Source organism: Nannospalax galili, unplaced genomic scaffold (genome assembly GCF_000622305.1).
Source record: "Nannospalax galili isolate Female #2095 unplaced genomic scaffold, S.galili_v1.0 scaffold63, whole genome shotgun sequence".
Classification (NCBI taxonomy): Eukaryota; Metazoa; Chordata; class Mammalia; order Rodentia; family Spalacidae; genus Nannospalax; species Nannospalax galili.
The window spans coordinates 1,696,624-1,723,043 of NW_008355272.1; the positions used below are offsets into that span (position 1 = coordinate 1,696,624).

The 26,420-nt window shown below is 39.0% G+C and overlaps 1 protein-coding gene across 8 annotated transcripts in view; it reads right to left on the reverse strand.

Annotated features, from left to right (window-relative positions):
* The window catches only part of Akap13 (A-kinase anchoring protein 13), a 370,808-nt gene that overhangs the window by 47,295 nt on the left and 297,093 nt on the right, over window positions 1-26,420 (reverse strand). For all 8 annotated transcript variants that reach the window (XR_003846961.1, XM_029555684.1, XM_029555683.1 and 5 more), the window contains 3 exons: window positions 25,470-25,602; window positions 15,326-15,500; window positions 750-817 (listed from right to left, as the gene is read on the reverse strand). Coding sequence is in view for 7 of the 8 variants with exons in the window: in XM_029555684.1 (XP_029411544.1) it covers window positions 750-817; window positions 15,326-15,500; window positions 25,470-25,602 (376 nt within the window). In the remaining variant the exon portion in view is untranslated. The remainder of the gene's footprint in view (window positions 1-749; window positions 818-15,325; window positions 15,501-25,469; window positions 25,603-26,420) is intronic.

Below are 26,420 nucleotides of genomic sequence, written 5' to 3' on the forward strand. Positions count from 1 at the left end.
TAAGGAAGAAGCATACTTTATGTCTAGTCTGAAAATGCTAAAAGCCACACAGACTAACTAGAAGGCATGCTCCTACACTCAAACACTTTAGTGTACACTGTGTCACGTGACACATATACTCAGTACCACACAGCTGGTACTTCTTGTTCCTGACTGTCACCTAAGCTATTCATATGTACCTGAGGAGAAAAGACCAGGCATGTTGGGTGTACACTGGGTAGGACCCTGCTTCTGCCCATTACCTATCACAACCCCTGGTTTCTACCTGCTGCCCTCAGGCTCTCAGATGAGGAAGCCAGAGGGGTTTGAGTAGCAGATGTTTGTAAACCTGGTTAAGGAAATCCCTTTATAGCAGCAACACAGAGAAAAGTATATAAAAGTTCCAAAGACATTTCCATTTATTTATTTATTCAATTTATTATGAAAAGGTCTTACTCTAAAGCCCAGAGAAGCCTCAAACTGAGGAGGAAATCATCCTGCCTCAGCCTCTCAAGTGCTGGTATTACAAGTGTGAGTCATCAGCTCAACATATCTTTTATTCAGATTCTCAAATTCTTGAGTGAGTTAATCAAGAGGGGAACTATCATTTTAATGAAAAATTATCTTTTGATTATACTGGTCTCAAAGCTGGTACCAAATAACTAGAACAAATAAAGGCTCCCGCAACCTAACTTCTCTCAACACATGAGAATTCTGCTAGTTGTTAAGCCACTGGATTTTGAGCATTCTTTCAGCCAGGGTTGTCTTACCTTCAGTTTGACCTTTGCACAGGAGGCCAGATTTTCTCTGCAGCCTTTATGGACAAAAGCACTGCAATCTGGAAAGGAAGCACAAAGCAAAGTCACACAAAAAAGCCAACAGGCCATGATTTTGACTCTTGTCACTGTTGCCAGGAGCCTATGGGCCTCTGCTCACTGAAGAATGTCACTGTAACTGACAGTACATCTCACAGGCCTTTCCTAGGAAGCAGGCCTATGATAGTATTTGGAGAAGAAACAAGCAGATGTGAGTTTCTGATTAACCAAAAGGAGAACTCTGAAATTTCTCAGACAGGAAGCCTAAGAGGCTATCAAAATTAAAAGTTTAAATATTTGCCATCAAGACATTATGTCTACATTTTTAAGAACATATATAAGGCTGCTAGTGGGTGATATTTGAATTTTGTGAAACTGCAGGAGATGGACCTGAAGATCTACTAGCTTATGTCCTTGAACTAAGACCCCCAAATACCCTAAGCTTGTTATGCCCCATTCTCTGAATCAAGAGCCACACAAGAAAAGTCACTCCAACTCTACCAAAGCATCCATGGGAACCCTGACTCAAGAGAAGGAGGGAGAGAGAGTACTTGATACAAAACAGAGACTCCAAGTTGCCAATAACACAATTTTATCTCAAAGTATTTTTAATTCCCTTGGTCTACAAGGGCCACTGATGTAAAAACCATGCACTCTGTGCCTCAGAAGGGTCACCAGCTCTTCCTGCGCAATGAAGTCATAAAAATAAACTGTGCCAAGAGGCCAGAGGCAATGCACAAACAAATAAAAGATCTGTCTTTGGGGATGGTCAATGAGGAGTGTGTCTCTTGGGAAAGGCTCACTCAGGAAACCAGAGCAGACAGCATTCACTAGGCACTGCTTCTCATGCTGCTTCAGGGAACACCACTGGCCTTGTCCTAGCCAATGAATACACAATTTACAGGCCATGATGCTCTTGGAAGCTCAGACCTATGGTCCACAAGGGATGGAGGAAGTTAAGAGGAATGAGGGGAAGAGGAGGCCTCTGTGAAGGAGACTGCCAGAAACCAAGATTCCAAAGGCTTTTCTCATTTGTTCTGTAATAGCTGCTCCTACAAGGCCTACTTGGTTCACAGGTCTCTTCCTGAACACTAGCAGTCACACTGTACTGGGATCCTGTCAGGCTTTTCCTATACTGAGTGCTCTTCTGTGGTAGGGACTATATCTATCACCAAATCTTCAAGTCTCTAGCATAATACCTGGATCATGATACCTATTTAAATGTCTATGTATACAGGTCAATGGCTTATTTTGTCTAAATCAAGTGCCCTGAGATAACTTTGATTACTGTAAGTCAAAGTCAGCTTATTAACAATCATGAAAAAGAAAACAGGACAAATAGTCTTCAAATTAAATCTAATTCAGATCCTAGATCTGTTTACCACTACGAGCCCAATATGAGTTCCTTCTCCATAGACTTTCAGTCTATAAAACACAAAGAACCATGCTTTCTGTTTTACAGATGTATCAAGATATGGCAATGAACAAACTCATCATCTGCCAATGGATCTAAAATTGAACATTTACTTTGTAGAGTTGTTTAGCAATACCTAAAAAAAGTCCAGTATATGCCCATTTTATGCCACAGACAAGGATCTAAGAACCCCATATAATAAGTAGTGAAACAGATTTGTATTTATATAAGTATTTATATAAGACAAAACCACACAAGAGCTAAAATTCAATGAACTACATCTTTGCATTCAATGTCAATTCCCCGAAATATAACATGGGGGAGTAAAGAAAATTATAAAATGAGAATCACTGCATGATCTCTTAAGAACACTAATTAAAAATTAAATTTTGTTTATATGAAACAGAATTATAAACCACACATTACATACACTCAATTCATAAGAGTGCTTATCTTAAGGAAAGAATGAAACAGCATGGGGGAAAGGAAACAGAAATTCAATTAAAAATTTTTTTGATTTATTTATTTTTATTTTATGTGTATGAGTGTTATGCCTGCATATGTGTAACTGTACCCTGTTGTGCAGTACCCCAACGGAGGACAGAAGAGGGTGTCAGATCCCTTGGAACTGGACTTAGGAATGGCTGTTAGCTCTCAGGTAGGTGCTGGGATTTGAACCCAGGGCTTCTGCAAGAATAGCTTGTGCTCCTAAGTGCTGAGCCATCTCTCCAGCCCCTGGGGATTCAATTTTAATTGTGATGATTTATTTCTTAAAAAAGGAAATCTTTCCATATGTTTAAATGAAGGCTTATCTAACAAGAAACAGTGCTGGACAGGAGGAACTTCCTTTTGATTTGTTGGCCAGGGTAGTCTGAGAGACTCCCAAAATTATACAGGCTATTGCCACAGCCCTTGATTGCCTCCCAGAACTTGAAGGTAAGACCCTATTGCTGAAGACAGGACATATTTCGGACACAGACTCGGAGCAATGGAGCTGGAACTGACCTGAAGCCACTCCCTGAAGGCTAACTCTCATAGTTTTGGAGAGAACTATGCAAGTTGCTGATAGAGAACATCAACTGATGGTCTAACCCAAGCTTTAAGGCCTAATAACCACAACAATGACCAGCATAACAAACTACATTAGGCAGTAGTGGCATTTTAATCTTGGGGGTAACAAGAGCTACCTAATTGGAAAGCCCATTCAATGGGAGGGAACTCATGTGTAGTAGTGTAAACACAGCCAAACACACATGGCTGGAGAAGTCACAGATCTGAAGAGAAATCGCCAAGGCTGTCACATCCCTGGACAAATATAATTTCTTATTGTGTATTTAAATATGGAGCCTTATATTTACAGACAAGTATGCCAGTCACCATTCATCAAAGAAGCTTCTTTTGCGACAGACAGGCAGACTATTAAGAGTTCCACAACTGGTTACACACAGAGATTAAATGTCTGTGAGATGCTCAACCCTAGGTGACACATCTACAAAGTAACCTGTATACCTAAAGTTCACAGAACATAGAGGAACAAGAGGTAGAAAGAATACTAGTGTATCTTTCAACTTCTCTCAACTCTCATCAATGAAGCTCCCTCATGCAACTGAGGGCAAGGAACTCAAAGGGCCACAAATGGCCAAAGCATAGAGAATAAGAGTCTGCAGAGTGTGGGTCCTTGGACAGGACTCCTATATTAAATTTCAACACAAACCCAGGGTTCAGGGACCATTGCAGAAGAGGAAGCAAAAGACTATAAGAGTCAGAGGAGGATGTGCATGACCATATGGAAATAAGAGGCTTATAGGTTCCTGGGACCTTGTTCATATGACCCTATAGCAATGGTGACAAGCACACACAAGACCCATGTAAACTCAAGCAGACAAAACCCCAGCACAGAAAAGTGGAAAGGGGAAACAGGCCCCAATCTTAGCTGAAAAACTACTGGGCAGCTATTACTGCTGGATGAGGAAGAGCTCATCTTACAGGGATTGACCCTAGGCTGAGTAGACCCCAGTGGATAAACTTGCAGTGAGGGATGTCTGGGGACACTAGCTTGACTCAATAGGCCTTAACATAAATGACAGAATGGATGAAATCCCGGGGAGGGGGTGCTGATGGGGAAGGGGGTATAGAAATGATTAAGATGTTATGAAATACACAAAAATTCAAGGAAAATATACAAAAAGCATATATTAAAAAAGTAAGTCCTATGACAAAAATGTATCCATTTCTGTTTTCTTTCTTTTCTGTGGTAATGGGGATGGGCTCCAACATAGGGCCTCATGTGTGCCAGGCAAGCATTCTACCACTAAGCTGTATTTTTTCATTTTGAATTGGGGCACAATAATAGGTTCCTAATAAATTTCCACATATAATATCTCTTACTATTTTTCAAAATCAAAACACCAGTGTATGAAACTTTATCATCCTCAAAAGCATCTTAGATTTCCCTACAAACATTCCTTTATCTTTAATAACTTACCACATTTGTGATACATTTAAAGTAAATTTCAGTATCTTAGTTACAAAAGTGCATTTTTTCTTTCCTTTACTGAAGCTTTAATTTCTGAGAATCTATAAGCAATATAAAACGTGAGGGATCTGCTTGAGAATTTCCCACTAATTCTGATCACTCTGGACAGAATTCACTTCCAAGTTGCACCATTCCTGCATCTTTCCTCCTAGACAGTCTCAACACCATCCAGAGAATTCAGTAGTACAATTTTCAAGGGAGGGACACTGCTACTTTTAAACAGACCATCAGTTTTCATGCTTTCAAGTCACTGTTTGGGATCTAAAAACAATGCCATTTTATGAATCACAGAAGTATAAATAACATTTCAAATGTGTTTCTCAAAGAACTTTTCACATAAATTCATGTTTTCAGTTAACTGAGACATGTCTCCAAACTCACTGTAGCCACAAGTCTTAGTGATAAAACAGCTCACATGGTTGTCTGCTTACCATACTGAAGTACCTACTTGAAAAAACACTCAACTTGTCACCAAGTAGTCCTGGACTCAATCCATAGAATGGTTTTAGTGTTGTTCATGGGTGATTTAGAAACTGCTAGTCCTAACGTCAGCCAAAGTCATGAGACTTAAAATCATACTGTCTTTTAAAACACACAATTACCAAGAACATAAGAATTGAAGACAAGTATAATACATTTTTAAGCACAATGCCACAAGCCATACCAAGAAGATATGTTAGGAAGATCAAAGAAAAAACATTTGGACTTTCTTGAGAAAGAAGAAAGTGTAGGCAGCAGACTACCCTTTTCCTAAGTACTTTTCTGTCTCAATGGCTGTGCTGAAATCTATGTTAAAACCTATCATTAATAAACTCCAACTTTTTTTGTAAAAAGAAAACTTATTTCACCCTTCATTTAAAATTTTTAACAGCAGTGAGTAGTATGATTCCATTTTTCAAAATTCTTCAAAATGGTCTCAAGCACGGGCTGGCTCAGAGCTGATCCCAACTATATTTCTCTGAATTTAAAAGCAAACAGCCCAGCCTGAATCATCTTTTCCCTCCTATAAGGAGGTATCAAACAAACTATCATTTATCTGTTGCTTCACTTCTTAAACTATTCATGACAGATCTGTGAGTGAACTGTTAATGTTCTTTCTATTTCAGTAGAAAAACAAACTAGACTAGTTAAAGAAAATCAGCATCAAAGAGTAAGAGAAGGGGCTATACCAAACTGAACTCAAATTAGAGTATTAAGGGAAAGATGGACCTTAGCTGTTACATGCAGCCAGTTTTGAAGAAAGGGATCTTCAAGTACTATAGCTCACTGATCATCAGGAAATATGCTGGGTCCTGATCGTTCTGTCTACTAGGAACAGGCTTATGCAGCAAAATCTTGGAAAAATGATTTTATCCTTCTTAAAACTATACATAGAAGCACCTCTAAAAACAGAAACACTTTCCTTCTACCGGTCTGTGTGAACTCTTAGCTTTCTGCTCCAGCTGCCTCCTGCCAAGCTTTTCCCACCATTAATGGACTGTCTCTCTGGAACTGTTAGCCCCAGTAAACTCTTTCTTTAAAAGTTGCCTTGATCGTACATTGTTCAAGTCTAACAAAAAAGAAAAAGGAAAGAAACACCATCCACCACCCAAAACAAACCAAATCACCGAAACCAACAACAACAACAACAAAATACCACCACCACCCCACTGAAATATGAGCAGCTCAGAAATACATACTCCAGAATTCTTCTCTAACTTCCTGTTTAAAATCTTTGGGGAATTTTAGACATTGCCTGGTCTGGACAGATAGTGCTTATACGCAAAAAGCATGTGAGATGTTCTTGGTAACTGGTCTAATGACCACAGTGCTGATGTTTAGAACAAGAGGAAAACCACACAGAAGTCAAGCCATGTTGGCTGAACTGCTAATAGCAGTTTCCATAAACAAAAATGAAACAAAATGAGTGTTCTAGTGAAATACAAAGACTTTATTGCACAGACTCTTTATTCACCTTCCTTTTCCCCAAATAACCAACATTCTTCCTTCAATCTATTATTTGTATTCTGCTGTTACACAGAAACAATGAATTAATTCTAAATGCCAAAAACCATCTACCCACTGAGTTGCTGTTTCTGATGAAATTCAAAGGAAAATCCAACCACCATACATTCTAAACTTCTGTTTCCTACAAGTGTGACTGCAACTGGTCTACTTGTTTTAGTCAATAGAAACAACCCACCGCCAAAAGCACTCAGAAGCTGCTAACACCCTAGAGTATAAATCAATAATAATTTCAATATGATTTTACATATGTTAAAATCAAATAAAATCATGGGTAAGAACCAAAACCTTGAACATAACAAGTTCTATATTCTGAAGGACTCTGCCAAGCTTTTCACAAAATAGGTTTGTGGAAGCTAGAAAAAAACAGGCAATTATTCAAAGACAGCTTTATATGCTATAGTGAAGAAGTTGAAAGACATTTATTTCCCCCACTAATCCTAAAGCAGGAATATGGTTTGGATTTGGAAAAAAAAAAAAAAAGTCCTCCTGGGGTTTCTCCTAAATTTATTTACTTTGAAACGTTTCTGACCAGAGACTTAGACTTTCTTTTAAGCCCAGAAGTAGACTGAAGGGACTGTGTGAATGCTTTACTTGCTCACTATTTCTTGTGACTGTGCCCATGAATACTTCTGTATTATTCACATTAGCTCTCACTTAGTCTGACTAGTCCAGGTGTGATCCAATAGTCTCAGTGATGCTGAGATCTGAAAGCCCCATCCTGATCAATCTCTTAGTACTTGCAGGTAGATGGGTACATTAACATGGCAGGTGATAGGGATAAGTCAATATAAATCATGGTAATACATCTCCATGATGTCTTATACTTGAGCTTTTTTATTTGTATTTACTTTTTATTTTTTATGTCTTTTTGAGACAGGGTCTCCCTGTAGCCCCAGCTGTCCTGGAACTCACTATGTAGACCAGGCTGGCTTTGAATTCACAGAGATCCGCCTGCCTCTTCCTCCCGAGTGCTGGGATTAAAGGTGTGCGCCACCATGCCCGGCTTATTTATTATTTTTATTTCATATGTATGAGTGTATTGCCTGAATGTATGTGAGTGCACCCGTGTTGTGCAATGCCACAGAAGTCAGAAGAGGGCTTCGGATTCCCCTGGAACTGGAGTTAAGGATGGTTTGTAGCCGCCATGTGGGTGCTGGGAATTGAAGCAGGTCCTCTGCAAGAGCAGTGAGTGCTCTTAACCCCTGAGCCATCTCTCCAGCCCCTATACTTGAGCTTTCTAAACCACAAGTCAAACCTGTGGTATGAAGCTCTGCCCAGGGGTCAGCAAAACAGATTTATATTTTATATTGTATTTTATACAATATAAAAGCTACTTTCTTCCAAGTGCACACTGGCAGAGGACTAACTACAGGGATGCTACATTTCCTGAGTTTCCTGGGCAATTCTGACTATAAGTGCGGGTGTGTGTAAAGGAAAAGGACAAAAGATTCTGAGTCCCTAGATTAGTCATATTTTCCACTTCCTGCCAAGATAACAGATGTGGCCTCATTTATACAAATATGATTGCAAGAAGCCAGGAGAATCAGACTATAGCTTCCATTCTTTGATAAAGATGACTACACACAATTCCTTTGCTTTTTAAGCCCCTATTCCTCCTGCTTCTTTTAGTAAGAAGCAAGCAGCTTATATACATAAACATTTAGTGACACTACAGCACTTAGTGCTGAGTCCTACTACTACCTCTGGATTAGAGGGGACAGCTACAGTTGAAGCACTGGGCTCCAGTATTTCTGATGTGGGGTGGTTTACAAATTGAAAATCTATTTCTGAGCCGTGGATACATACTGGAGTGACAATCAGTGCTTGAGCTTCTCTGGCTATTCTTTTCTGGCTGGTTTTATTGACTGTGACATAAGACAGACAAATGCTGTGGGTGTCATCAAAGCAGTGACAAGAGGGCTGCTGGAGCTGGCAAGAACACCAAGTCTCCCCAGAGAGTTCAGAAGACCATCAATATTCTCCCCTATATCCACACCAGTCTGAACTATTTGCTTCAAATGACCATTTAACAGTAAAACATGGGAAAATGATGAAAATGTATTATAAAACCTTCAAAAGGGAAAGAGAATGTTTGGTTAGGCTTTTTTTTTAGGGGGGGTCCTGACATTTTTACATTAGTAGTGTAAAAAAAAATCAGTACTCTGTAATAGAAACAACATGACTAGAAGCCTGTCACAGAAATTTGAGATCCTTTAAGACAAAGTTGAATGATCCTTTAAGGTAATGTTGAATTACTTTTCATGTATGTATCATGCATACATATATGCCATGGTGCAGATGTGGACATCAGAGGACAACTTCAGGTGCTGGTCCTTCCTTTCTACCTTGATTGAGACAGGATCTCTTTGTGGTTTGCTGCTGGTCCACAAGGTTCTGGGGATTTTACTATTTCTACCTCCCAACCCCTTAAGAAGCACTGGGATTAAAGAAGTGTGTTACTACACCTGGATTTATGTGGTTTCTGGATAGTCAAACTGAAGCTCTAATGTTTATGTGGCAAGTGCTTTATCTCCTGAGCCAACTCCTCAGCTCTTGTTTTCCAAAATTTTAAAAATTACATTTTCATTTGTTTTGTGTGTGTGGGGGGTTGGGGCTATGGCATTGTGTGTGGAGGTCAGAGGACAACTTGCAGGAGTCAGTTTACTTCTTCCACTATGGAGGTCTTGGGAGCAAACTCAGGTCATCAAGTTTGGCAACAGGTATCTTTATTTGGTGAGTCATCCTGCCAGCCCTTGTTTTATGGGTTTTCTTCACATTCCAAAGCACAGAAATACTATTTTTTTTAATTAAAAAAAATAATTTTTATTTGGTGAGTCATCTCACCAGCCCTTGTTTTGTGGGTTTTCTCCCCCCGCCCCATTCTAAAGCATAGAAAGACTAATTTTTTTATTCAAATTTTTTTAATTTTTGGATTTCCATACAATATAATTAATAGTATTTAGATTCTCTCCCCTATCCATTCCTTTCTGTACTGCCTCCATCCACTTTAATGTACTCTATTGTATGTATATACAATAAGCCTTATAGTGTTTAATTTGTGTCCCCAAATTTTCTTCAGTGTGGGTCCATCCACTGGAACCTAGTTAACCTACCAAGTCATATTCTTGAAAGAGACTGACTCACCCTCTCCCAGCAATCATCAATTGCCAAGAGTTTCTTAGGTAGGGTTGGGGTTTCTTACCCACTTCCTCATGTCTATGCTGAGATTTTGTGGGGCTTGAGATTGCATGGGACTTGTGCATGTTGTCACCATTACTGTGAATTCATATGAGTAACTGACCAGCTATTTGGAAGACTGTTTCCTTGTGGTCATCCACCACCTCTGGCTATTACAATCTTTCTAGTCCCTCTTCCACAATGATCCCTGAGCCTTGGAAGGCAGAAGTTTGATATAGGTGTCCTAATCATGGATAAGCACCCTCTGAAGCCTCTTGATCTCTGCACATTGGCCAACTGTGGGTTTTTGTGTTAATCACTATCTGCTGCATAAGGAAACTTCTCTGGTGAGAGAAAGCTGGGAGATGCAATAATCCTGCCAAGACTGGAGGGGTGTGTAGATCAGCTATTCCTTGTTTTGTTTTTGAAACAAGGTCTTGCTATGCAGCCCTGGCTGATGTGATACTCACAAAATAGTCAAGGCTGGCTCTGGAACTCATGGCAAACCACCTGTTTCAACTATCCACGTGCTGGGCTACAGGTACAGACCACCATGCTTCACTTTCATTAACTTGTAGGATATATACTAAAGTTGGGAATACGGTTTGTGGTAGACTGTTTTCCTGGCAAATGTGAGGGCCAAGGTCCAATCCTAGCACAATCACCAGCACCAGCACCAGCACCAGCACCACCACCATCAGATAAACATACAATATTTAGAGTCACACATGAAAAATCTTTCTGAAGCCATCAAGATTTCCTAGAAAACAGAGAGCAAAAGCCACTTTCCTCTTTTGTAAATATAAATCTGAATATATTGATAAATGCACCTTCTGATTGTTCCTTATTTGGTTTACTTCCTCCCGTGGCATCTATATATATTTAATTGTATGCTCAGTTTCACAGGCTTGCTTGTGGTGGTCTCTGCACTGGGTATGCTGTTTTGTCAATGACTCCCATAAAGCAGTTCTGTATTTTACTTTCATGGTTTTGCAGGGGGCTCTGCGCCAAGCTGCGGGAGGCTCGGGCTAGCTGCAGGACGCTCCCCCTGTGCCCGCGGGATGTTGGCCACCGTCCCACGAGGGTGGGGAGTGCAGGAACGGCGAACGCAGAAGCTGTGCAAGTGAGTGCTGACGGAAGGCAGCTTGCTCCCCCTGTGCCAGCGGGATGTTGGCCACCGTCCCACGAGGGTGGGGAGTACAGGAACGGCGAACGCAGAAGCTGTGCAAGTGAGTGCTGACGGAAGGCAGCTTCTTCGGGAAGGCGGCTTCTTCCGGGAAGACTGATCACAGGCTGGTCCCAGGGGCAGTGAAACACAGCTCCAGATGTAGTGAAAACAGCTCAGCCAAATTCAGTGATACAGCTCCGTTTATTAGGGGAAAGACTAGAAGATTTATAGTGTGGAGGCGGTAGCAAAAGCCTCAGTTGATAGGTGCTCCTAGTATGCTTTATTTACATGTGGCGGTGGGCTTCTATCTTCCAGGCTGTCAGACCATGCCTGATTATCATATAGAAAAAAACCTGGTAGTTTCTATGCCAGAGGTCATGTTTCAGATAAGGCATCTGTGGTGGCCACTTCAAGGTGAGCCAGGAAGAGAGCAGGAGGTGCCCTGCTGAAAAGGGGAGTTTCTCCATCAGACGCAGAGCCCCTTAGGGCTATCCGGACATGGTTTCATTACTTTTTAAAAGTTTTTTTGAGACAGGGGCTCCCTGTAGCCCCAGATGGCCTAGAACTCACTATGTATACCAGGCTGGCCTTGAACTCATAGAGATCTGCCTGCTTCTGCCTCCCAAGTGCTGGGAGTAAAGGTGTGCACCACTATACCCATGGTTTCATTACTTTTAAACTAGGATTTCACAAAACATCTTGTGTAACTGCTTAGATTGGGTATCCAGCACATGTGAATGGCAGAAATCTGGACCCCAGACTCACATAGGATCCTACATAGGGTCATGGGTAGATGGCAAGGTTCCTTGTTGCTTCAGAAGCCCAGGAGATGTAATTTTTCCACACTCTTCACCATGTACGTTAACCTTTAAAGCTCTTGGTTTTACAGGTATCTCAGTTTCCAGGGTTTACCATGTACCTTTTTTCTGTAGAGGATGTTATCCTTTATTGTTCTGAGTTGTATTTTTTTTTTTCCAGTCTTTTTGAGACAAGGTTTCTCTGCAGCCCCAGCTGGCCTGGAACTCACTATGTAGACCAGGCTGGCCTTGAACTCACAGAGATCCGCCTGCCTCTGCCTCCCAAGTGCTGGGATTAAACACGTGCATCACACCTAGCTGATTTGAATTTTATTAAGGATTTTCCTTTTCGTAGGTAGGTCCAGCTATATATCCATTTAAAAGTATGTACGTATAAGATGGTTACTCTTCACTGTCAACTGAATTGAGAAACATCTAGGAGACTAGTTGAGTGCATATCTGATTCTGTACTGGTCATTTGCACAATGTTACAAAGGGGGAAGGCATCCCCTGAATGTAGGGAGCACCATCCCACAGGCTGCCCAGATAAAATGAAGTTTAGCCTGTGCAGGCATCCTTTTTCTGCTTCCTGGCATGCCCTCCTTGGCACAATGGGCTGAAAGTATAAGTCAAATGACAATTTTTGCTGTTAAGTTGTGATCTCCTCAAGTATTTGTCAGTGATGGAAAATCTAACAATACAAAAAAATGGTATGAGAGAAGCTGGCTGCTTATAGCTAAGTTTATAGTGAAACTTGTAAGCAAAAAGCACAGGAGAAAAGTTTGAAGCAAAAGTTGGGGCCAAGCACAAGTTGGGGCCAAGGAACTGCTGAAGACATTAGGGCCATTAGAAAGAAGCTCAGGATATTGAGGAACAGAAAGACATCCTAAGGGCATCTCAGAAATTGCCTGACCCCTCCCATTCATTCCAGGGTGTAGAGAACTCCAAGACTACCTACCAGGGAGGTGCTTGTATGACTGAATTTAGGGAAATACTTCCCTAGTAAATAATGGATTGTTTCCAAGCACTCAGCAGGGCAATCATTAAATCCTGCAGCTGTATAGTTAGCATCTGGGATACATGGTAGTATAAATAGTCAATACACAGACTGACACACTTAGTATTTATGTTAGGCAGCCTCACTTTATATATAATATTAAGGATTTCTTGAAGGAGAGAGGTGTTTCTGACTCAAGAGGTGGACTAACAATACTTTTCATCAGAAATACCTTTCTTTATCTACTTTTATCATGCAAGGAATAAGGAATGTATTAATCTGTTTCACATTAAATAAAATTAAAAAGAAAGCTATACAAATTCTTTCAACAAGTTATGGATCTCTGAGTTGGAGAAATGGCTTACTGGTTAAGAAGTTAAAAGCATTGGCTGTTCTTCCAGAGGACCTGGGTTCAGTTCTTAGTACCCACATGGCAGCTAACAACCACCTGTAACTTCAGTTCTAGGGGATCTGACACCCTCTTCTGGCCTCCGCAGGCACTGCACACAGGTACACTTAAATGCAGGGAAAATACTCATACATATAAAATAAGAATAAATTTTAGAAAATTCCCTGGATCAATAAGCTAAAAATGTTTTAATGGCAGATAACATGGTAAGAATTGCTCTGTGACTCCTGCTGTAGGCAACAAAGTTAATTCCAGTTATGAGAAGCAGATTATTTACTCCATGGAGTAAGAAACAACACTGCTGACATTTGAATGACTCTTCAGAAGGAATCCAATTACAATCTGGGTCCCCAAATAAAATCACTGGAGGGACACTTGACAGAGTTAGTTTCTTGTTTCCTAAAGTTTCCTGAAACTCAGTACTATGTGCCAGAAGTTTTCTGGTAAGACATGGCAATAGTCACACATGGTACAATCTCTACCTAGAAGAACGCATAGAAAGTTAGGTAAATGCTTCCAAGTCCCACCTCCTTTTCTTAAAGAGTAAGATAAATAGGCCTTGGGTTACTTTAGGGATATAGTCTATCTATAAGATTAATTTTACAAGAATGTGAGTGACAAGGCAGCCATTTATAAATTATAATGGGTGTCACATAGGTAAAATAGGCTGTGGGTTTTTTACTAGCTGTAGCTTCACCTCTTTTGTATTAAAAAAAAAAAAAGCAAGTAAGTCAACATTATCATAAAACTTTGAATCTGCCAAGTAAACTTCTGAGGGTTTCCAATTTCAGTAAATTAGATATTTTTAGTAACATTACTTGGGATGCTCAATACAAATTACTGAAAACAAGACAACATGACATCAGGTCTGAGACGTGCTCCTTTGAATTACTTACGTTTTTGTCTGGATTTGTTATATCTATAATAGGAGGCAAATCACCATAGCCTTCTGGTTGATTGTGATAGGCCTGGGTTAGCTGATTTCCAGAGTGGTCATCTCTGAATGAGGAAGCCTCCTTGATTTATCTTAGTATGCTTTACAATATTACTTTATATAAGTTTAATGACTCAGTTTGGGGAATTACTGCCTTAGAGAAGATTTGTAAATATAATATGTGTGCCAAATCTGGGTTTTTGTCTGCTTTTCCATAGCACATGAGCTACACGTGGCTTTTACATTTCAAATGGTTGAAAAGTACTGAAAAGATGAATATTACACAACATGCACAAATGTAAATGTCAGTGCCTGTAAATGAAGCTTTACTGAAACAAAGCCTTTCTCCTCATGTCTCTATGGTTGCTTTTTTTGTTGCAACCACAGAATTCAGTAGTTGTGCACAAACCAGATGGCCCACCACACCTAAGATACTTGTCATCTAAGTCCTGTCAACTGACTAAGAAAGTCAACTGACTCTTGCTTGATATTACCTTATCAAAGCCAGGGACCACTCTCAGTTAACAGACTTGTCTTTAAGGTGACTTCCAGCAGATCAGTAATGAGTCATTATGGAACATTTGTGTACATGCTGACATTCTTGCTGGGTAGCCATCATGACTTAATGCTGGCAAATAGCTGAAGCATATTCCAAAGGAGCAGATTTTAAAATAATCATACAAGGACTAGGGATAAACTCAGAAATAAGACTGCTTGCCTATACCAGGCCTTGATTTTGATCCTCTGAATGGGGCAGAAAGGGATATATAAAAATAAATGTATATAATGTGACAAAGGATCTAGGCAGCTTTATGGTCAGAAGCTATGTATTGTTCTGATTTGTCACAGACTTCAGGAATAGAAAGTGGCTTATAAACAGTATCTGAAACTGGGGACATCTGAAAAAAATATAGGTTTTATGTTACACAACAAATTTAATTCCCTTACTGATATTTAAGAAAAATACAAACAGGATTACTTCTCCACATAAATGAGGAACAGATTAGGGGTGGGATAGACAGGAAACTAGAAACAATCAGCTTTCCTGAAGTAAGAAAGCCTCATCTGATGAGAGGAAGAAGAATGTCTTACTTGCACAAGTGTAGGCGTCTTTGTTCATGAACGGCTTCATACACTGGCTGCAGCTGATGGGACCCACAACAGGAATGGAACTGAAAGTGTGACCATTAACAGTCTTCTTATCTTTCTCCTTGTCTTTACAATCTTTCTCTTTTTCCTTAATTTTGTCTTTTTCCTTTTCCTTTTCCTGCCAAAGAAAATAATCAACAGTTAACTAAACACTGGAAGGCCTTCCCCTTACCTGGACATGCAGATGGTACGTGGTCAACAGTGGGTGGAGACTATTGCGGATAGAAAATGAGGAACAATGTTCTGAGAAACGTGTTCTTATTAATGTGTGATCATGTAAGTTACCATTAGAAAAAGCATACAAGTTGTGGTAGTGGCACAGTCGGAGGTTATTTATGCTAACAGACACTGGACAGAGTCTGCAGCAGAAAGAGGTGTTCTTAGTAAGCAACAGCATACATACTCCACATAGGAGGCAATGAATTTAGGGCCAGTTTAGAAAGAAAAAAGGATGGTGGCAATGTTGGGATCAGCCTGAGAGGAAAGCTGATCATGCAGAGTAAAAAATTACTGTGAGGCTCCTCTCTTTTACTTATTACTTGCATATTCCTGAGTAAGGGGTCTCTATGATATTTTCTCTTGCACTCTGATTAGAACTATTAAATAACTTTGTATGTATCTTTTAATAATTAGAATTTAGAAGAATAACAATTAGGTATTAACTTGGGCTCAGTGTTCAAATGAGGACAAAAGCTTGCTAAAAGAAGGAAGGTAGAAAACTACACAGGCATTAAAAATGAAGAATGAAGTCAGGTCAAAGTTATATTAACAGAGGGACTTTGGGAAAATTCTGAGCCCCAGTTTCTTCATTTGCAAACAAAGGATAGGTAAACATTTTGTCATTTTTTTAAATAAGGTGAGACAATATATGTAAAGTCTAGCACGTAGTCAGTACATTTAATGAATAAGAATAATTATTCATACCTCAACTGAAAATAAGTTTCATCAGCTTTTTACTCTCCTAACAACATAAGAATACAATCTTTTGTAGTGAAGGAAATTTTAACCTAAGGTGGGAAGAAAAAAAACCAAAAACCTGAGAACTAGTGCAGAGCAGGGAGAAGAGGTATGGAAAAGACAAGAGCAAGAAGTCTTGTCAGTAACTTTCCCAAAACGACTTCTTTATCTCTTGAAGCTAGCTACCACAGTTGTCATTTCCTTTCAAAAGACTTGGGACCCAGGGAAAAAAATCCCCAAGGCTTAGCTATTCATTCCTCTGTCTTAGTGAGATAGGAAAAGCAAGCTGTGTCTCCAGTTTGAAAAGCAAGGCTTCCCAAGATCTTGTGATCTCCACAGCAGAGCTTTCTTCTATTATTACTAAGGTCATCCCTCACCTGTAAGAGGGAAGGGAAACTGACCATCACCTCATGTTTACTGCATGCCTAGCCACTATACTGGGTGCTTTCTAGTGACTGAAGAGACTACAAAAGGGCCAAGAACAGAGCTTAGGAACACCAGAAAAGGAGAGCTTAGACTGTGTAAGGGGGGTCTGGCTGGGAGGCAAAAGCTCTGACTACTAGAGTGCTCAGAACTGTCACTACAAGGCAATACAGGAATGCTAGCAATCTTGGAGGCAGACCAAAAGCAGAAGGCTTTCATGTGACAGTTTCAATCTAAGAGGGGTTATCAGAATTTACACAAGCAAGAGGGATAATTTAAACCTTAAAAACTTAATACTGAAGAGTACTTGACACTTAGTGAACTATCTAAAACAGTGAGGAATACTTCCAGCTCACACCATGCTTTAAGAAGCCAAGATCATGGGGAGCATGCTCTCCATAAAAGGTCCTTTCAAAACTTTTTGTTCAATGTTCAGCTAACTAATCAAGATCAATGGAATAATTCCCTTTCAAACTGACTGGACCATGAGGCACTAAAATTCATAGAGGCAAGTTTCATTTACTGTCACATATTATTACTGTAATCTACAAAAACATCTGAGAAATGAATTCCCCAAAGTGATGGATCACAATTACTAAACATAAATAGTCAATGCTATCTGTGGAGATTATCTAAATTGATTTACTAACTCTGAAGTACATAAAGTGAGCATTATGCTTCCCATTTTATAATTTAAATGATAACAAGTAGTAGTTAAAATGCCAAATAGTTACTATGTGTCAACAATAAAATAAGTAATTTATGCATTTTCACAGAACAAGCCAATGAATTAGAGTTCTCATTATCTCCATTTTATATAACTGGAGACCAAAGCTTAGAGATGTTTAGTAATGCATTTATGAGTGCATAGCAACAACTGCTTACACTGGAACTGTCCTAGTTCTGGCTGACTACAGCTCAGCTCTCATTTGCCACACTTAACTGCCAGAAGCTGGAGAGGTTCCTTGAGTCCTCAAAGGTCACAAAGCAGTGATCAGCACCAAATGAGAACTCAGCCTTCAGGCTTTCTGTAGAAAACTCATCCAGTATACCAAAATGATGGCATTTGTCACATCTATGATTCATGTGAAATCCTTTGTTAACAAAATACATATAACAAAACCTGAAAAGTCAAACTGCTACATTTTTAAGCTATTAAAAACAGAAAGGATGGGGGGGGAACTACTTCACTTTACAAAACAGGAAACTCCACTGAACAAAAAATTACTAACTGCTAAAATACACACATTTCTAATGATCAAAATTTGAGCTTATACAAGTAACTCCTTTACCTAAATTCTGGTAGATTTATTTATGCATAAATGGCTAAGTTGAAACTGACTTTTTTTTTCTTGAAAGGTTAAAAGCATGAGGCAACATTTAAAAAAAAATCCTACAAGTTTCTATGGTAGCTAGGTTATTCTCTGAAGCACTGTAATACTCTTTAAAATTGAATAAATGATAATTTTATCATCCAGTGCAATAATCCAAACTCGTTCTTCCAAGGACAAAAGCAAAACAACAAATTGCATTGGCTTCTTCTGTTTATTACAATTCAGTGCTTTAAAGAAGTTAGACTCTTACCTCCCCATGTTTTAGTCCTGTCAATCGCACTGTTATGAGCGGAACTTCAGGAAGCCGACCCCATTTTACTGACATGATTCAACCCCCATGCCAGGAAATGTGCTCTCACAGAAGGAGGGGAGCATGCCGGCAGGGGCAGAGCTCAGTAGTTTAGGTCTGCCATTAGCAAAAACCGTAAGAGGAAGCCAGAGACTGGTTGAGAAAGGGGAGAAGGGAGGAGGGCTGAGGCCGCTTGCTTCCTTGAGGCAGTCTTAACTATTTGAACACTGCTGGTAAAGCAAACTACTGTTGTTTAAAAGACACAGGAAGCAAAGAAAATGAACTTCAGAATATGGTGTGGTGTTGACAGTGCTTCTGTTGCAATATGCTAGATCTGGCAAGAATTGAGATTACACCTTAGAAAATTTATTTGTTACTTTTTATTTTATGTGTGTGTATTTACCTGCATGTTTATAAATGGACCACATACATGAAGTGGCCAGCAGAGGCCAGAAGAGGACACTGGGTCCCCTAGAACTGGAGTTACAGTCAGTTGTTAGTTGCCATGTGGGTGCTGGGAACCAAACCTGGGTCCTCTGGAAGAACATCGAGTGCTCTTAACCACTGAGCCAGCTCTCTAGTTCCAAGGCTACATCTTTAACACTGTAAGTTAAGGGACATATCTACTTAAAAACCAACTCTAATTTACATAATAAAGCAAACTTTTATAAGAAAATATTGTAGTGAAGCTGTCTATGTTGTAAAATGGTGACTGGTTATTTTTCTGAAGTTTGATTCATCTATACGTAACAACTGCCAAAATGCTTTTACTGTGCTGTGGAAAAAGAATCTAGAGCATTTAAAAAAATGAAAATGCTAACGACACTAGGATGCTATGAAAATTTTCATTTTTCTAAACCTATGTATCCTTTTAGAAAAGTAACTAAAATTTTTAGAAGTCAGTACATTCTGAACAACTATGGAAACCTGATGGTATTACATAGCTGTCAAGGTGCATATCTTTAATTAAAAGAAGAAATGAAAGAATTATATTTAGCACCCACTTAACCCTTTGGAAACAGTAATCTACTCTCCAGGCACCTAGGAAGGATGAAGGGTATAGTCTTTCTTTTCTATATAGGGCACAGAAACTAGGAGTCGAATGTTTTGCTATAAAGCTAAGTAGTATATTAGAGCTGAACAGGAATTAAATGCATTGAATGCAAAAAATAGCTTCTTTGAGTCTAACTAAGAACACTTCTAAGTATCTTCTAGTTATCTTTGAAAAACTGAAAACTTAAGGGGCTGGAGGGATGGCAGCAGTTAAAAGCACTGGCTGCTCTTATAGAGGACCCGGGTTCGATTCCCAGCACCCACATGGCTGCTAACAATGGTCTGTAATGCCAGGGGATCTGACCTCTTCTGACTTCCTCGATCACTGCACAACACGGGTGCACCTATGTGCACACAGTACACTCATACACATAAAATAAAAATGATAAAATAGTAAAAAACTGAAAGCAATAGAAAAAAGAGAATCAGTGGTTTAAAGATCACTCCTTTATAAAGGTGAGCACTATGCATATGAGGGCTTAAAGAATTGTAGTAAGCACAGTTTACTGAGTAGCAAGCAGGACTACCTTTCAAAGATACTGTGAGGAAGGAGAAATTACTAGTCTTCCTGGTTGGGCTCTCCTCAACTTTCTAAAAAACATGCAATATATTTATATGGTAACTTTTCCAAGTTACTGATAATTTTCAAAAGCACATGTGCAGGATTTGTAACTCAATTTCTTATCTAAAAATTATATACACAAATGCCTAGTGCTTTAAGGCAATACATTATTATCCAGGAATGTGAACAATTTGTTGCCTGATAGCTTTGGGCTGCTTTGAATATTTAAATCTGCTGATGGTCACAAGTAGAATATATATCTGTGTTATTTTCTTTTCTTTTTGTCTTTTTGAGACAGGGTTTCCCTGTAGCCCTAGCTGTCCTGGAACTCACTATGGAGACCAAGTTGGCCTCGAACTCACAAAGATTCACCTGCCTCTGCCTCCCAAGTGCTGGGATTCAAGGCATGCGCCACAATGTTTGACTTCTTTTCTTATCTTTTTAAAATTTTATTTATTATTTTTATTTTATGTGTATCAGTGTTATGCCCACATGTAAGTAAGTGCATCCATGTCATGCAATGCCTGCTGAGGACAGAAGAGGCTGTTGGATGCCCTGGAACTGGAGTTATGGACAGTTGTTAGCTGCCATGTGGGTACTGGGATTTGAACCTGGTTCTTCTGCAAGAACAGTCAGTGTTCTTAACCACTGAGCCATCTCTCCAGCCCTGATATTTTCATATAAATACATATACAACCTACTTATACAGAAAGCAAAAATTTCCAAACAAGTCTCAAATAAAAATTATAGGTATCACTATAATATTCAGTAAATGCTTAAATTTCTCCTTTAAAAGAAGTAGGTGTGGCTATATATTAGTAGCTGAATGAAACAAGATGAGATGATCTCTCATAAGATGCTTTTGAAAAAAACTAATAACCTTGGCACTTGGCAGAAGCAGGAGATTCTGAATTCATGGCCAATTGAAACTATACAGCAAGTCCCTGTCTTAAAAACCCATGGACTGCAGATATACCTCAGTGGTAGAACACGAACCTAGAATGTACAGCACTGGGAAACAAAGGTTGAAGAACAAAAGGAAAAAGCCCCAAACAAGTTAAAAGTGAAAATTTATCTACAGTATCTTTTTCATGTTTTAAAAAATTCCAGGTCAGCATGACTTCAGAATCCAGGATTTTTATTTACTTATTTTATGTGTACAAGTGTTTTGTCTGGATCTATGTTACATGTACCACATGTGTGCAGTGCCCCCAGGGGCAAAAAGGGGGCATCAGATCCCCTGGGAACTGGAGTTATGGAGAGCTGTTAGCTGCCACAAGGATGCTGGCAACTGGATCCTGGTCCTCTGTAAGAGCAGCAAGTGCTTTTAACTGCTGAGCCATCTCTGCAGCCCACTTTCAATTTTTAAAAACAGCTGTTAGCTGCCACATGGATGCTGGGAACTGGATCCTGGTCCTCTGTAAGAGAGGCAAGTGCTTTTAACTGCTGAGCCATCTCTGCAGCCCACTTTCAATTTTTAAAAACAGTATGGGAAACAATATTCAGCACTTGAGAAAAAGATTAATATTCATTTATTTTTGTGGTACTGTAGATACATGACAATTTCCCCTCTTATTTGCCTATACTAAGTCACAATGTTCTACAGTGGCTTCTAAAGCAATATTACTTAAAAGTTAGCTAACAACCACTAACTATAAAGATGACATGCTAATCATAGGCTTGGTCACTGGGGCATTCTAAACATCTGATAAAGGGAAATGAACTGCAATCCAAGCTATGAATTTGCAATTTTTTGAGTGTCCATTGTTAGAGACAGCATGGCCCTCAAAGATCAAATATCTTGAAGCCACCTCTGAAAGAGGAACCAAGCTCAATTGCAAAAGAGTGTTGTCATCTTGACTAAGAAGAAGAGCAGAGGCGAGAGGTCAACTGGTACACTTCAACAGTGATGACATGTTTCACTCTAATACAGTCTTTTTTCTTGTTCTGTCTCATCACCCATTCCTCCCTTTTAGATAATTCTAGTACTTTTGAGACTAAAACAAACACCTTAAAGAAAGAAAAGAAAAAAGACAGCATATAGTAACTATTTTGCTGAAGAGTCAGCATGCAAAGACAAGTACTATGGTCAAAAAGTTGTACCACAAACAGGTCTCCCTGAATTTTATCTAGCTCTGAGACGTGAAATACTTTACTGTACTTTAGTTTACAGAATAAGGAAGTTGGGGTAAGTCTTTTTTTTTTTTTTTTGAAGGTCAGGTTCCACTTTCTAAATTAGGTCTTAATACATTAACTTTTCAAAGTCTGCATTACCTCCTCAACAAGCTTATTCAGTATGCACACATAATATTCACTATGTGGTTCAAGAAAATCCATAATGCCAGACATGATGGTGCAAGCCTTTAATCCCAGCACTCATTCAGGAGGTGGAGGCATGTGGATGTCTGGGAGATGGAGGCCACTCTGGTGGGTTCCAGGCTAGGTAATAGTACAGGGAACCCCTGTCCCAAAAAACCAAAACCCAAAATAAAATAAAATCTATGCTACGGATAGAAAGAAAATTCTACTCCTTATTGGTCTTATAATTTTGTATATTGGTTTGAAGATAAGATTGTATAGTTTGAAAACAAAACCACCAAGAGAAACATTTCCAAATAATCCAAATTAGATTCATAAAATTCTTTCAAGGTTAAGACTGTGAGTTTTAGTTATTTTCAAAGCTTATAAATACCTTGCAGACTACTGAAAATATAGAACCCACTCAATAATACAAGGCTAATTTACATTGTTTTTTCCAAGGGTATTTTTTTTTGTTGGTATCAATAACCATTCAAGTAAGCAGAATAAGCAGAACAGATCTTGTTTTATCACTGCCAATTAAGTGGGATACTGGTAAGCATTCTATCCTCTTTGACTTTATTTTTTTTTAAATTCTAAAACAAGCTTAATTATGAAGCTAATGTTTATTTTTATCTGTATGAGTCTTTTGCTTTTATGTATGTAAGTATACCTATGTTGTGCAATGGATAAGGAAGCCAGAAGAGGGTGTCAGATCCCCTGGGACTGGAGTTACAGATGGTTGTTAGCCACCATGTGGGTGCTGAGAATTTAACCTGGGTCCTCTGCAAGAGCAGCCAGTGTTCTTAACCAGTAAGCCATCTCTCCAGACCCAAAGCTATTATTTATACAAACGATTATACTAGAAATGATTAGCTGAACTCTCCATTCCATACTTGGTAGGAGAAATAATGAAAAAACAGATTTTTTAGTGTAAGGGTTTCATCATTAAAGTTCCTCTGAGCCAGGCATGGTAGCATACACCTTTAATCCCAGTGCTCAGGTGGTAGGGGCAGGCATATCTCCGGGAGATTGAGGCTAGCCTGGCTCTACACAGCAAGTTCCAAGCCAGCTGGGGCTGCACAGACCCTGTCTTACAAAAACAACAAAAAATTCCTCTGAGTAATGATGATATTATTTTGTAAAAGAGATCTAATTTACAAAATCTGGTATCATGGCTTGGCTGGTATGGTGGTTTGAATGAGAATGTCCCCCATAGGCTCCAAGTATTTGAGCATTTTGTCCCCAGTTAGTGCTATTGTTTTGGTAGGTCTTAGAAGGTATGGCCATACTGGAGGAAGCATGTCACTGGGGGCAGGCTTATAGAGTTCTTAGCCTTGTCAGAGTTCTTAAGCCTTGTCAGATCTCCAGTTGTTCTCTGCTTCCTGTACCTACTTGAAGATGTGAGTGCTTAGCTTCTGTTCCTACTCCAGCCACCTCTGCCACCATGCCTCCCAACCATGATGGACTGTTGCCCCTTTGGAACCATAAGCTAAATAAACTCTTCTTTTTATAAGTTCCCTTGGTCATGGTGTTTCTATCACAGCAACAGAAAAGCAACTAATACATGCTGGTAAACACTCCCCAAGGGCCCTGTGCTTGCTCCTAGATTATGGCGCTATTCAGAGGTTGAGAAACATACAGGAGTTGGGCCTAGTAGATAGAAATTAACTTCCTAAGGTGTACACATATGATAAGATTGTGCAGCCCTAGCCCCTTCTCAAAGCTGCCTTCCAGCACATGCTATGACCATGGGGTGCTATGCTATTACAGGCCCAATGCAGCAGGGCTAGGAAACCTTTGCAACCAAAATCAATCTTTCCTCCTTATGAAGCTGACCACCTCAGGCAATTTGTCTCAGTAACAGAGCTAACAAACCTGGTAAGGTGTGTTGGCTGTATTTCCATCAGCCCACTTAATGACAGCCTGAAAGGCTTGGCGGGGGTACATTTTTATAAAAATGCTCTTGAAGTCAGTGTTTACTTCAAAGTATGTAATTCTGTATGTATACGTATACACATTTTTATTTATGTATATATACACTACAGATATATTCAGCAATTTCCTGAAAAAGATCCCTGATTTTGAATTTTTTAAACTAACTTAAAATTTTTGTTCGTTTGTTTCTGTGTATGAGAAGGTATACAGGAGTACATACCACTAATTTGAAATGAAAATAGATTTGATTTACTTTTGAAAATCAGTATAAGTAAGTTAACTTCATTTCTTTCTTTTTAAAATATATTGGAAAGGGACTAGAAAGATGGTTCAGGGGTTAAGAGCACTAGCTGCTCTCGAGGAAGACCTGGGTTGTTTCCAGCACCCACATGGCTGCTCACAACCACCTATGACTCCAGATCTAGGGGATCTGATGTCCTCTTCTGATCTTTGCAGGCATTGTGTGCACACAGTTCACTTAAATACATGCACACAAAACACTAATCTACACAAAATAAAAAATAAAATATATTGGAAAAAATATTAAAAATAAATAAAAATATTGGGACTAGTTATTTCTATGTAGGCTTATGAATTTTTATTTCATGTTTTACAGAATCCTGTAATGAACATGCAATTACAACTAAGTTTTAAGACTGGGTTTACATATCTTAATTTAACTTCTTAAGCTCTAAAAAGGCTATACTACAAATGTTCCTAAGTAGAAATAGATCTAAGTCAGTCTTGTAAAATTTTTTGTGGCATGATTTTCTTCCCTCTATACCCAACTATTACATGTATTTTCAATCCTTTGATCTTAGCATACAATCCTTCCATTGACTTTTAAACCTGACTTAATAATCTATGCATTGTAGTTTAGTGTATGGGAAGAGACCAAAAAGATCTGGGTTTGAGCTTTTCCACATTAAACAGAGTACTCCCTAAAGAAAGGATAAAGACCAGTATCTCACGGGGTTCCTAAAAGGCTTAAATACGGTGACATATGGGAAACGCTTGGCATATAGTAAAAGCGGCAATGCCTCTTGTTGCTGCTTGTATTACTGTTATTTTCTTTCAAATATTGGACTATTTCAGAGTACCTCTAAATTTATTTCCATTTATCTCCCCAGCATTTAGATAGTTTGGGGGTATATGCAGGTGATGACAGGAACTTATTGATGGCTAAAAGGTGATTGAGGGTGGGCATACAAAGAATGCCCAGAAGATACTTACTTTGCTCTTCTTACTGCTGGACATTTTATTCTTGATGTAGCTGAAGGTCCGACTAACTTTTGTTCCACTCTTTCCTTCAAAATCCTTTTTGGAAGGGCTCTGTGGCAGGAAATTATAGTTCTCTTCTGTTATACTAAATGAAAACAAACAAACAAACAAAAGATTGTTACTATTATTTTTTAGAGCTAGAGAAGTTAAATGGTGAGCTGAGTAAGAAGACAGGGGCTATTATGGTTTCATACACTATCTGAGAATTCCATGTGGTGAAATGACCATGCTGCTGAAATTTGACTAAGGTTTCTTACAGGAGTCATTTACGTTTCAATTAAAGACTTTTAGTGAGTGATGTTCAAGAGAGCCTGCTAATTATTCATTAATCATTTTATCTGAAAGGTAACATTAACTATGCCAACTTCTTTGCTTGAAAGAAAATCGAAGTACATAATGGAATAACAGGATACTTATTGAGAAGTAGGGGGCAAAACAAAGAATGTTAGGATTGACTACATATTCAAGCTTATTAACTGTAGGGGGTAGACATCTTTTTGAGCCGTTAGGCCTAATGGTTAAACTACAGACTGGTCCATGAAGCTACATGCAATATTTGGAGGGAAAAGCAAGCAAACATCAGGTAGAATATAGAAAGATCTATTTCAAGAATTTTCCAGAGACCCAAATTTACTGATCTACTTGTTCATGTGATTTGCATGAAATCTAAGTTCATATAAGATGGACATGCTTCAACTTTAGGAAATGTGTAATAATTGATTTTCTTAAAGTATAAATTCCAGCACTTCAGAGGCAGAGGCAGGCCAATCTCAGTGAGATAGAGGCCAACCTGGTCTACATAGAGAGTTCCTGAAGAAGAAGAAGAAAAAAAAAAAAACAAATAGTGTAACTTGAAACCACAGTGTAACTGTCATATTTATAGATTATATGTTCCTTTCCCCC